The following is a 14,465-nucleotide window of genomic DNA, read 5'->3' as shown; positions in this document are numbered from 1 at the left end:
ATAGTAAAAAAAACAAAACAATAGGCTACATTAAAAAAGGACTGTGTCCTAGTATCATAGCCATTGTTGCTTTTGATTAGCCTGCAGCTGTAGTGTGTTGCTTACATCACAATAGTACTGCCATGTTTTACCCTGCTGCACACACACACACACACACACACACACACACACACACACACACACACACACACACACACACACACACACACACACACACACACACACACACACACACACACACACACACACACACACACACACACACACACACACACACACACACACACACACACACACACACACACCACCCCGCAGGCCCGCACACACAACACCCAACCCGCCCCGTCTTCTCCCATACCAGCCCTCTTCAATTTGTGGCAGCTCATCTCTCTCATCTTGGCTTCGCATTTCCACAGTGTTTCCCCACATGAGAGCCTCCACAGTCACATGTTCTACTATACTCTTGTAGAGAGAGAGAGTGTGTGTGTGTGTGTGTGTGTGTGTGTGTGTGCGTGCGTGTGTGCGTGTTTTTGTGTGTGCGTGCCCGTGTACCCAGGTATCATACTTATGAGGGCCAGGTGTCCCCACAAGTATAGTAGATCTCAATTGAAGTGGACCTTGTTGAGGACCATTTGCATTATTGTTTTCATGTTTAACAATAAAAAATAAAAACAATACTACAACATGACGTAACAATATCATCCGCTCCCGACCGGATCATACAGACTTTTGAAACAGAGACCAGGCTTTCCTCCGAGGTGGTGGAAAGCCTGGTGAGGCGAGGTCAGGCTTGGGGTAGTTAGTGGCAGGGTTAGACTTGTGGTTATGGTTTGGGTTCCACTTAAAAATGTCAAAAGAAATGGTAAAATAATGAAATAAAATGCTTCTATAATTAATACCACCATATCTCTACGTATTAAGACCACCCATTTCCCAGATGGGTGGTCTTGACCCATCTTTTACCTGCGGGAACGATTTTGTCTTCTAAATCCTGACAGTTTTCTGAAAAACCTATGTTTCTGTGTCAGTGGTGCTCAAACACTTTCATGTCAATTAAGTACCCCCAAGATTATATGTAATTGGCCGCCGACCCCCATCTGAAAATATGTTGTTCCAGGGAACCCCCCAGAAGCAAAGATTTGAGTTAAAAACGTTCGCTCTGAAAGAATATATATATTCAAAGATTTGCACCACATTTTTACGATTAAAAAAAATTAGCAGACCTACAAGCTCGTAGCGTGGCACTCGGTGCCGCGCTGTTATACTTTAACTATTTTTCAATAGCTAAAGTATAACATAATGCTTTAAAACACCAAAAGGGGTTCCCGCCCAAAATGGGTTAATAGCTAAAATTGCTGTACTGTTGGCATAGCGGCGCTGATTGCTATAACTTCTGCGTACTTTAAGCGTGATTTATTACCCAGCGGTTCTCAGCGTTTATCCTGGGTCACAGCCTGGGCCCACCCATCAGCTGCACGGCCCACCCATCTGACCACCCATCAGCTGCCATGTTAATGGTTAAGTGGTCTCTCAAAGAAGGAAGTATTAGAGGAGGGAGAGAAGACACATTACATTACAGAAATTTTTTCGAAAAAAAAGAATTACTGTCTTGTAACCCTTATTGGTGTTTTAAGCATTATGTTATGCTTTAGCTATTGAAAAATAGCAGATCTACAAGCTCGTAGCGCGGCACTCGGTGCCGCGCTACGAGCTTGTAGGTCTGCTATTTTTGGAAAATCGTGAAATCGTGAGTATATATTCTTTCAGAGTTTCAGTTTTTAACTCAAATCTTTGCTTCTGGGAGGGTCCCTGGATGGAACAACATATTTTCAGATTGGGGTCCGTGGCCAAATACATATAATTCTGGGGGTCCTTGATGAAAATGTTTGAGAACGTGGGGTTTTTCAGAAAACCTTCAGGTTTTAGAAGGCATTTGTAGAATCGTCCTCGGGTCTAAATAATATAATAATGAATTTATAATGAATTGCATTTTTATAGCGCTTTTCCAAGTGCTCAAAGCGCTTTACAATGGTTCATTCATTCATACATTGGGAGGTGAAGCGGCGAACAGTCGACGCCAGCGTCCTCACTTCCCACATTCACACACCAATGGTGGCAAGCTTACACCGACCGACTCATTGGAGGCAATGTGGGGTTCAGTGTCTTGCCCATGGACACTTCGACATGTGGACAGGAGGAGCCGGGATTCGAAGCGCCGACCCAGGGATCATTGGACGACCTGCTCTACCTCCTGAGCCACAGCCGCCCCTGAAAGACGCGGTAGGGGTAGGGTAACATACCTGGATGTTTGGCAGTCACATATTCCGCCGTGTTTTTCCAGCGTGAGGAGGATCTCGTCCTTACTGCCGTACTGAGCTGTGGACTACAAACGCACACGGCGTCAATTCTATACACAGACAAGGCGCACGCGAACGTAAAAACCTTTGCTTCTTTAGAACGCCACAACGGTAAGGCCCTCCGGTCTGCTTTTCGGATATGTTATAGAGCTCCACGAGACGCACGCGTGGAACTGTAGTACGTCCTCGGGCGACCTTTCTAGTTGACATGGCGCGCGCGAACGTTCCACTACACCGAGTGGCGCGCTACGAGCTTGTAGATCTGCTATTTAAAACCTTTGCTTCTGTAGAACGCCACAACGGTAAGGCCTTCCGGTCTGATTATCGGATATGTTATAGAGCTCCACGAGACGCACGCGTGGAACTGTAGTACGTCCTCGGGCGACCTTTCTAGTCGACATGGCGCACGAACGTTCCACTACACCGAGTGGCGCGCTACGAGCTTGTAGATCTGCTACTTTAAAACCTTTGCTTCTGTAGAACGCCACAACGGTAAGGCCTTCCGGTCTGATTATCGGATATGTTATAGAGCTCCCAGAGACGCACGCGTGGAACTGTAGTACGTCCTCGGGCGACCTTTCTAGTCGACATGGCGCGCGCGAACGTTCCACTACACCGAGTGGCGCGCTACGAGCTTGTAGATCTGCTATTTAAAACCTTTGCTTCTGTAGAACGCCACAACGGTAAGGCCTTCCGGTCTGATTATCGGATATGTTATAGAGCTCCCAGAGACGCACGCGTGGAACTGTAGTACGTCCTCGGGCGACCTTTCTAGTCGACATGGCGCGCACGAACGTTCCACTACACCGAGTGGCGCGCTACGAGCTTGTAGATCTGCTATTTAAAACCTTTGCTTCTGTAGAACGCCACAACGGTAAGGCCTTCCGGTCTGATTATCGGATATGTTATAGAGCTCCCAGAGACGCACACGTGGAACTGTAGTACGTCCTCGGGCGACCTTTCTAGTCGACATGGCACGCGCGAACGTTCCACTACACCGAGTGGCGCGCTACGAGCTTGTAGATCTGCTACTTTAAAACCTTTGCTTCTGTAGAACGCCACAACGGTAAGGCCTTCCGGTCTGATTATCGGATATGTTATAGAGCTCCCAGAGACGCACGCGTGGAACTGTAGTACGTCCTCGGGCGACCTTTCTAGTCGACATGGCGCGCGCGAACGTTCCACTACACCGAGTGGCGCGCTACGAGCTTGTAGATCTGCTATTTAAAACCTTTGCTTCTGTAGAACGCCACAACGGTAAGGCCTTCCGGTCTGATTATCGGATATGTTATAGAGCTCCCAGAGACGCACGCGTGGAACTGTAGTACGTCCTCGGGCGACCTTTCTAGTCGACATGGCGCGCACGAACGTTCCACTACACCGAGTGGCGCGCTACGAGCTTGTAGATCTGCTATTTAAAACCTTTGCTTCTGTAGAACGCCACAACGGTAAGGCCTTCCGGTCTGATTATCGGATATGTTATAGAGCTCCCAGAGACGCACACGTGGAACTGTAGTACGTCCTCGGGCGACCTTTCTAGTCGACATGGCACACGCGAACGTTCCACTACACCGAGTGGCGCGCTACGAGCTTGTAGATCTGCTATTTAAAACCTTTGCTTCTGTAGAACGCCACAACGGTAAGGCCTTCCGGTCTGATTTTCATATGTTATAGAGCCCAGCAACACCGGCCGACACCTCCAAGGCTTCCTGGGTGATGGCGAGGAGGAGGGCTGCCACGTCACCTCACAGTCCAACAGTCTGTATGTACGCCTCTGCTGTGCCTGAGGAAGGCACGCGCGCACACACACACGCACGCGCACACACTCACCTGCCCAGGCCATTGATGCCAGACGACCCTCGGGCCAGGCACTGCAGCCTCAGCCTCTCCACGGGATCTGAACTCACACACAGACGTCTCTTGGCGTCCAGCGCCATCTCTCGGTCGTGCCTCGACGTCCTGGCCATGGCTGAACACACAGAGCACATTAATATAATGTGTAACATTATAGTGGATGCAGTTAGCTTAATGCTAATTCTGATTAGCATAGTTAGCTTCTTATCCATGCTACTGGTGACTGGTTTAGCACAATACAAACTCGGACTCATTACATAACATGCAAATCACACCACCACTCAATATAAAAATAAAACGTTGTCTTATAAAGCAGCATATACTTTGTTTACATTCAGACCCATGGCTTTGTACAACTACTGGCCAAAGTTGAAGTTCATATAGTTGTAAAACATTCACCATAAAAGCCAAAATCGCGACAGTCAGCTATTGATTCATTACTAACTATTTCACAGACCTTGATGTGACTGTTAGCTGTGATAAAGTAAAGTAAACAAAGTGATGATGAATGACACGACACGAAACACACACGTAGGATGTAGCTCTTCTCACAACATTGACGACACAGGTCGGTTCTTTATAAACGGGCATTTATTGGGCATTCTTCTCATCCCTCTGCTGTTCCATGCCGTGAGAACTATGTTCACACAAAATAATAAACACATAAACAATCAACAAATTACGTCGCAATACATAATATTGTCATTGATCAAACAAAGAAATACAAAACATGTAGATTTGCACGATGCGCAGGTGAACGTGTCCGTCAAAACACCACAATACAACACAACAAAGATAACTCTCAAATAATAATACCTCGTTGGCCGCTTGTTGTGTAAAGAGGTTCTTGATGCTTCTTGAGTTTCATACAGTCCTTTGAATGTCCTTTTGACCGTGTTTAATAACTTTAAACAGTTCAAACACACTACTCTGCTGCGAGTGTGCTTCCTTGTGCAGACCAGAGTCTGAATGAGTGAGAGAAATGTTTGTACCACCTGTGTGCAATGCCAGGCAATCATGCATCAATCAGTCAATCAATCATGGTCCAGTGTTGCTACTGACAGACAGGGAACTTGGTTCTGCCTCAGAAAGTTATCATCACATCATGTTTACATTTTTAACCTCATATGAAATCAATTATGAACCACATATTTATTATTGTATCATGACATTATTATGAATTATGCTTTATGAACTTATGACCATGAATTGTTGTATTTTAGCTATTTTAGTCTTTTTAAAGTAAGCATTTTAATAGCAGCACTTACATAGGAAGTCAGAGAAACGAATCAAAGAAAAGACCGTTATCTGCCAGTGGAATTCAGAACAGCGCCACAGCCCATCCACATGTATGTGGCAGCGGTGGCCGAACGGATAGCGGCGCGGTCTAGATACCGGAAGGTTCCCAGTTCGAATCAGCCGTCCGACACGTTAAAATTACCACCGCTGAAATGCCCTTGAACAAGGCATCAACCACTACGATGAAATGTGTTCTATCCTGGCTGGAAACAAGTTCTTGAGCTTAGCCCAGATACCCTGGGTAAATATAGATTTCATTTCATTTCATTTCATGAAGCCATATGCCTCTCCCCTCCTCTCCTCTCCTCTCTTTTTGAATGAACAGACAAAACACAAAACACAACATGTTCATTAATGTTATTCTTCACAAACTAGACATTTTATTCATATTTAGAAAATGCAGAATCCAATGGCGTCGGTCTGGGCTCTCCACGCCGTTTGCAAAGGTCAATGGTCAGCAAAAAGACTGCCTCCTCTCTCCCCTCTCTCCACAGAAGTGAAAACAGACAAAACACACCTTTAAAATATGTTCCCTAACCCTATTCTTCGCAAACGAGACATTTTATTCATATTTAGAGCGTCCCAAATTCAATGGGGCCGGTCTCGACTTTCCAGGACGTTTGCAAAGGTCAATGGTCAGCAAAAAGACTGCAACGGTGACCCTTTGGGCCAAATTCTTAAAAAAACGGGGTGATATATATTTTTAAAAATATGTAAGAACCTCCAATATCCATATTCAGGACATGTCGAATCCAATGGAACCGGTCTCGAATTTCCACGACGTTTGCAAAGGTCAAAGGTCAGCCGAAAGACTGCCACGGTGACCTTTGGGCCAAATGCCTTAACAAATAAGTGATAGATATTTTTTTAAATATGTAACACCCCCGAATATCCATATTCAGGCCATGGCGAATAAAATGGCGTTGGTCTCGATTTTGTGGGACTCTTACAAGCGTCCGATAAAGGGAACTACACTGCAATGCTAGGCCTCGGGTCAGATTTGAGGTTCCCGAGGTCGCAGAAAAAAAACTCAGACCATCACGAAGATCGGCTCGTCGCCGCGATCGCAGAGGTGTTCGGCCCATCCCGAACAGACTTACGATCGTCGTCGTAGGCGCGCGTGAACGTCAAACTTTGCTTCACTGGAACGTCACGACGGTGAGGCCTTCCGGGATGATTTTCGGATATGTTATAAAGCTCCCGGAGACGCACGCATGGATCTATAGAACGTCCTCGGGCGACCTTTCTAAGAGGCACGGTCTCGTTTCACTTTTTCAGCCAGGACGCTGTTAGAGTCTATGGGTCTATGACGTGTCTGCATGCACAGAGCCAAAGTGAAGGACGTTTTGTACGACTGTCGGAGGCGTACGTCCGAGACACCTAACCGTTCGTCTCGGCTGGCTCTCCGACATATCCGAACGTCGGACCGTGATGTTTTATCGTTGGCGCGTTGTCGCGCGTCAAAGTCGGCAATTTGTAGGCGTTCGTTCAAGGCTACCGCCGCGGCCGTATGTCCGTTTGGCCCGAAACCTATACGGCTGCGATCGGGGCCGCGACCCGGCCGCGGTGATGGTCTCGGATTTGTTCTGCGACTTTCGCGTCAAAGTCGCAAATTTCGAGGCTTTCGTGCAGGGCTACTGTCACGACCGTATGTCCGTTTGGCCCAAACCCTATACGGCTGCGATCGGGGCCGCGACCCGGTTGCGGTAATGGTCTCGGATTTGTTCTGTCGAATTTCGCGACTTTTCTCGCTAACTTACTTTGTGGGAGCAGTTTATGCTAATGAAGGGCGTGGTTCCGGCTACTTTGTGGGTGTGGTATATGCAAATTAGTGGGTGTCGCTTATGTAAATTAGTGGGTGTCACCCCGCCTACTTTGTGGGAGTGGTTTATGCAAATGAAGGGGCGTGGCATGCAAATGAAGGTGCGTGGTATGCAAATGAAGGGCATGTTTCGGCTACTTTGTGGTATTTGCTTATGCAAATTAAGGTGCGTGGTATGCAAATGAAGGGGAGTGGTATGCAAATGAAGGGCATGTTTCGGCTACTTTGCGGGATTGGTTTATGCAAATTAAGGGGCGTGACATGCAAATGAAGGGGATTGGTTTATGCAAATGAAGGGACGTGGCATGCAAATGAAGGTGCGTGGTATGCAAATGAAGGGGAGTGGTATGCAAATGAAGGGCATGTTTCTGCTACTTTGCGGGATTGGTTTATGCAAATGAAGGGGCGTGGCATGCAAATGAAGGGGAGTGGTATGCAAATGAGGTGCGTGGTATGCAAATGAAGGGGCGTGGCATGCAAATGAAGGGGATTGGTTTATGCAAATGAAGGGGCGTGACATGCAAATGAAGGTGCGTGGTATGCAAATGAAGGGGCCACTCCCCTTCATTTGCATACCACGCACATGAAGGGCATGTTTCGGCTACTTTGTGGGATTGGTTTATGCAAATGAAGGGGCGTGGCATGCAAATGAGGGGGAGTGGTATGCAAATTAAGGTGCGTGGTATGCAAATGAAGGGGAGTGGTATGCAAATGAAGGGCATGTTTCGGCTACTTTGCGGGATTGGTTTATGCAAATGAAGGGGCGTGACATGCAAATGAAGGGGATTGGTTTATGCAAATGAAGGGACGTGGCATGCAAATGAAGGTGCGTGGTATGCAAATGAAGGGGAGTGGTATGCAAATGAAGGGGAGTGGTATGCAAATGAAGGGCATGTTTCCGCTACTTTGCGGGATTAGTTTATGCAAATGAAGGGGCGTGGCATGCAAATTAAGGGGAGTGGTATGCAAATGAGGTGCGTGGTATGCAAATGAAGGGGCGTGGCATGCAAATGAAGGGGATTGGTTTATGCAAATGAAGGGACGTGGCATGCAAATGAAGGTGCGTGGTATGCAAATGAAGGGGAGTGGTATGCAAATGAAGGGGAGTGGTATGCAAATGAAGGGCATGTTTCCGCTACTTTGCAGGATTAGTTTATGCAAATGAAGGGGCGTGGCATGCAAATTAAGGGGAGTGGTATGCAAATGAGGTGCGTGGTATGCAAATGAAGGGGCGTGGCATGCAAATGAAGGGGATTGGTTTATGCAAATGAAGGGACGTGGCATGCAAATGAAGGTGCGTGGTATGCAAATGAAGGGGAGTGGTATGCAAATGAAGGGGAGTGGTATGCAAATGAAGGGCATGTTTCGGCTACTTTGCGGGATTGGTTTATGCAAATGAAGGGGCGTGACATGCAAATGAAGGGGATTGGTTTATGCAAATGAAGGGACGTGGCATGCAAATGAAGGTGCGTGGTATGCAAATGAAGGGGAGTGGTATGCAAATGAAGGGGAGTGGTATGCAAATGAAGGGCATGTTTCCGCTACTTTGCGGGATTGGTTTATGCAAATGAAGGGGCGTGGCATGCAAATTAAGGGGAGTGGTATGCAAATGAGGTGTGTGGTATGCAAATGAAGGGGCGTGGCATGCAAATGAAGGGGATTGGTTTATGCAAATGAAGGGGCGTGGCATGCAAATGAAGGTGCGTGGTATGCAAATGAAGGGGAGTGGTATGCAAATGAAGGGGAGTGGTATGCAAATGAAGGGCATGTTTCCGCTACTTTGCGGGATTGGTTTATGCAAATGAAGGGGGCGTGGCATGCAAATGAAGGGGAGTGGTATGCAAATGGGGTGCGTGGTATGCAAATGAAGGGGTGTGGCATGCAAATGAAGGGGATTGGTTTATGCAAATGCAGGGGCGTGGCATGCAAATGAAGGTGCGTGGTATGCAAATGAAGGGGCCACTCCCCTTCATTTGCATACCACGCACATGAAGGGCATGTTTCGGCTACTTTGTGGGATTGGTTTATGCAAATGAAGGGGCGTGGCATGCAAATGAGGGGGAGTGGTATGCAAATTAAGGTGCGTGGTATGCAAATGAAGGGGAGTGGTATGCAAATGAAGGGCATGTTTCCGCTACTTTGCGGGATTGGTTTATGCAAATGAAGGGGCGTGGCATGCAAATTAAGGGGAGTGGTATGCAAATGAGGTGCGTGGTATGCAAATGAAGGGACGTGGCATGCAAATGAAGGTGCGTGGTATGCAAATGAAGGGGAGTGGTATGCAAATGAAGGGGAGTGGTATGCAAATGAAGGGCATGTTTCCGCTACTTTGCGGGATTGGTTTATGCAAATGAAGGGGCGTGGCATGCAAATGAAGGGGAGTGGTATGCAAATGAAGGGGAGTGGTATGCAAATGAAGGGGCGTGGCATGCAAATGAAGGGGAGTGGTATGCAAATGAGGTGCGTGGTATGCAAATGAAGGGGCGTGGCATGCAAATGAAGGGGATTGGTTTATGCAAATGAAGGGGCGTGGCATGCAAATGAATGGGAGTGGTATGCAAATGAAGGTGCGTGGTATGCAAATGAAGGGGAGTGGTATGCAAATGAAGGGGCATGGTTCCAGCTACTTTGTGGGATTGGTTTATGCAAATGAAGGGGCGTGGCATGCAAATTAAGGGGAGTGGTATGCAAATGAGGTGCGTGGTATGCAAATGAAGGGCGTGGTATGCAAATGAAGGGGAGTGGTATGTACGTCGTCGTGTAGGGAACATGTACGTCGTCGTGGAGGGAACATGTACGTCGTCGTGTAGGGAACATGTACGTCGTCGTGGAGGGAACATGTACGTCGTCGTGTAGGGAACATGCACGTCATCGTGGAGGGAACATGTACGCCATCGTGTAGGGAACATGTACGTCATTGTGGAGGGAACATGTATGTCATCGTGGAGGGAACATGTACGTCATCGTGTAGGGAACATGTACGCCATCGTGTAGGGAACATGTACGTCGTCGTGAAGGGAACATGCACGTCATCGTGGAGGGGACATGTACGTCATCGTGGAGGGAACATGTACATCATCGTGGAGGAAACATGTACGTCATCGTGGAGGGAACATGCGCGTCGTCGTGAATTGAACATGTACGCCATCGCGTAGGGAACATGTACGTCATCGTGGAGGAAACATGTACGTCATCGTGGAGGGAGCATGTACGTCATCGTGGAGGAAACATGTACGTCATCGTGAATGGAACATGTACATCATCATGTAGGGAACATGTACGTCATCGTGAAGGGGACATGTACGTTATCGTGAAGGGGACATGTACGCCATCGTGGCGGGAACATGTACGTCATCGTGGAGGAAACATGAACGTCATCGTGTAGGGAACATGCACGTCGTCGTAGATGGAGCATTTACGTCATCATGTAGGGAACATGTACGTCGTCGTGAAGGGAACATGCACGTCATCGTGGAGGGGACATGTACGTCATCGTGGAGGGAACATGTACGTCATCGTGGAGGAAACATGTACGTCATCGTGGAGGGAACATGCGCGTCGTCGTGAATTGAACATGTACGCCATCGTGTAGGGAACATGTACGTCATCGTGGAGGAAACATGTACGTCATCGTGGAGGAAACATGTACGTCATCGTGGAGGGAGCATGTACGTCATCGTGGAGGAAACATGTACGTCATCGTGAATGGAACATGTACATCATCATGTAGGGAACATGTACGTCATCGTGAAGGGGACATGTACGTTATCGTGAAGGGGACATGTACGCCATCGTGGCGGGAACATGTACGTCATCGTGGAGGGAACATGAACGTCATCGTGTAGGGAACATGTACGTCATCGTGGAGGAAACATGAACGTCATCGTGTAGGGAACATGCACGTCGTCGTAGATGGAGCATTTACGTCATCATGTAGGGAACATGTACGTCATCGTGGAGGGGACATGTACGTCATCGTGGAGGGAACATGTACGTCATCGTGGAGGGAACATGTACGTCATCGTGGAGGAAACATGTACGTCATCGTGGAGGGAACATGCGCGTCGTCTTGAATTGAACATGTACGCCATCGTGTAGGGAACATGTACGTCATCGTGGAGGAAACATGTACGTCATCGTGGAGGAAACATGTACGTCATCGTGGAGGGAGCATGTACGTCATCGTGGAGGAAACATGTACGTCATCGTGAATGGAACATGTACATCATCGTGTAGGGAACATGTACGTCATCGTGAAGGGTACATGTACGTTATCGTGAAGGGGACATGTACGCCATCATGGCGGGAACATGTACGTCATCGTGGAGGGACATGTACGTCATCGTGGAGGGAACATGTACGTCATCGTGGCGGAAACATGTACGTCATCGTGGAGGAAACATGAACGTCATCGTGTAGGGAACATGCACGTCGTCGTAGATGGAGCATTTACGTCATCATGTAGGGAACATGTACGTCATCGTGACGGGACCATGTACGTCATCGTGGAGGAAACATGTACGTCATCGTGGAGGGAACATGCACGTCGTCGTGAAGGGAACATGCACGTCATCGTGGAGGGAACATGTACGTCATCGTGTAGGGATCATGTGCGTCATCGTGTAGGGAACATGCACGTCATCGTGGAGGGAACATGTACGTCATCGTGGAGGGACCATGTACGTCATCGTGTAGGGAGCATGTACGTCATCGTGTAGGGAGCATGTACGTCATCGTGTAGGGAACATGCACGTCATCGTGGAGGGAACATGTACGTCATCGTGGAGGGAGCATGCACGTCATCGTGGAGGAAACATGTACGTCATGGTGGAGGGCACATGTGCGTCATCGTGGAGGAAACATGTACGTCATCGTGAATGGAACATGTACATCATCGTGGAGGGAACATGCACGTCGTCGTGAAGGGAACATGCACGTCATCGTGGAGGGAACATGTACGTCATCGTGTAGGGATCATGTGCGTCATCGTGTAGGGAACATGCACGTCATCGTGGAGGGAACATGTACGTCATCGTGGAGGGAACATGTACGTCATCGTGGAGGGAACATGTACGTCATCGTGGAGGAAACATGTACGTCATCGTGGAGGGAACATGCGCGTCGTCTTGAATTGAACATGTACGCCATCGTGTAGGGAACATGTACGTCATCGTGGAGGAAACATGTACGTCATCGTGGAGGAAACATGTACGTCATCGTGGAGGGAGCATGCACGTCATCGTGGAGGAAACATGTACGTCATCGTGAATGGAACATGTACATCATCGTGTAGGGAACATGTACGTCATCGTGAAGGGTACATGTACGTTATCGTGAAGGGGACATGTACGCCATCGTGGCGGGAACATGTACGTCATCGTGGAGGGACATGTACGTCATCGTGGAGGGAACATGTACGTCATCGTGGCGGAAACATGTACGTCATCGTGGAGGAAACATGAACGTCATCGTGTAGGGAACATGCACGTCGTCGTAGATGGAGCATTTACGTCATCATGTAGGGAACATGTACGTCATCGTGACGGGACCATGTACGTCATCGTGGAGGAAACATGTACGTCATCGTGGAGGGAACATGCACGTCGTCGTGAAGGGAACATGCACGTCATCGTGGAGGGAACATGTACGTCATCGTGTAGGGATCATGTGCGTCATCGTGTAGGGAACATGCACGTCATCGTGGAGGGAACATGTACGTCATCGTGGAGGGACCATGTACGTCATCGTGTAGGGAGCATGTACGTCATCGTGTAGGGAGCATGTACGTCATCGTGTAGGGAACATGCACGTCATCGTGGAGGGAACATGTACGTCATCGTGGAGGGAGCATGTACGTCATCGTGGAGGAAACATGTACGTCATGGTGGAGGGCACATGTGCGTCATCGTGGAGGAAACATGTACGTCATCGTGAATGGAACATGTACATCATCGTGGAGGGAACATGCACGTCGTCGTGAAGGGAACATGCACGTCATCGTGGAGGGAACATGTACGTCATCGTGTAGGGATCATGTGCGTCATCGTGTAGGGAACATGCACGTCATCGTGGAGGGAACATGTACGTCATCGTGGAGGGACCATGTACGTCATCGTGTAGGGAGCATGTACGTCATCGTGTAGGGAGCATGTACGTCATCGTGTAGGGAACATGCACGTCATCGTGGAGGGAACATGTACGTCATCGTGGAGGGAGCATGTACGTCATCGTGGAGGAAACATGTACGTCATGGTGGAGGGCACATGTGCGTCATCGTGGAGGAAACATGTACGTCATCGTGAATGGAACATGTACATCATCATGTAGGGAACATGTACGTCATCGTGACGGGAACATGTACGTCATCGTGAAGGGGACATGTACGTTATCATGAAGGGGACATGTACGCCATCGTGGCGGGAACATGTACGTCATCGTGGAGGGAACATGTACGTCATCGTGGCGGAAACATGTACGTCATCGTGTAGGGAACATGCACGTCGTCGTAGATGGAACATTTACGTCATCATGTAGGGAACATGTACGTCATCGTGAAAGGAGCATGTACGTCATCGTGTAGGGAACATGTACGTCGTCGTGGAGGGAACATGTACGTCATCATGTATGTAACATGTACGTCATCGTGAAGGGGACATGTACGTCATCGTGGAGGGAACATGTACGTCATCGTGTAGGGAGCATGTACGTCATCGTGTAGGGAACATGTACGTCATCGTGACGGGAACATGTACGTCATCGTGAAGGGGACATGTACGTTATCGTGAAGGGGACATGTACGCCATCGTGGCGGGACCATGTACGTCATCGTGGAGGGAACATGTACGTCATCGTGGCGGAAACATGTACGTCATCGTGGAGGAAACATGTACGTCATCGTGTAGTGAACATGCACGTCGTCGTAGATGGAACATTTACGTCATCATGTAGGGAACATGTACGTCATCGTGAAGGGAGCATGTACGCCATCGTGGAGGAAACATGTACGTCATCGTGGAGGGAACATGTACGCCATCGTGTAGGGAACATGTACGTCATTGTGGAGGGAACATGTATGTCATCGTGGAGGGAACATGTACGTCATCGTGTAGGGAACATGTACGCCATCGTGTAGG

The 14,465-nt window shown here is 48.4% G+C and overlaps 1 protein-coding gene across 1 annotated transcript; it reads right to left on the bottom strand.

The window, feature by feature from the left end:
• Nucleotides 1–2,244: 2,244 nt before the first annotated feature.
• On the bottom strand, nucleotides 2,245–5,157 carry LOC306937270 (uncharacterized protein; the record flags this gene model as incomplete). The annotated part of the gene is made up of 3 exons (XM_079520936.1): nucleotides 5,028–5,157; nucleotides 4,188–4,326; nucleotides 2,245–2,383 (listed from the first exon to the last, which is right to left on the bottom strand). The coding sequence occupies exons 1-3, from the start codon at nucleotides 5,077–5,079 to the stop codon at nucleotides 2,245–2,247; spliced, it is 330 nt and encodes a 109-aa protein (XP_079377062.1). The 5' UTR covers nucleotides 5,080–5,157.
• Between the last annotated feature and the right edge of the window lie 9,308 nt (nucleotides 5,158–14,465).

The sequence above is a fragment of the Electrona antarctica genome (assembly GCF_951216825.1).
Source record: "Electrona antarctica genome assembly, chromosome: 14".
Taxonomy (NCBI): domain Eukaryota; kingdom Metazoa; phylum Chordata; class Actinopteri; order Myctophiformes; family Myctophidae; genus Electrona; species Electrona antarctica.
The sequence above is the reverse complement of the archived record's forward strand: the minus strand, read 5'-3'. Positions and strand labels throughout refer to the sequence as shown.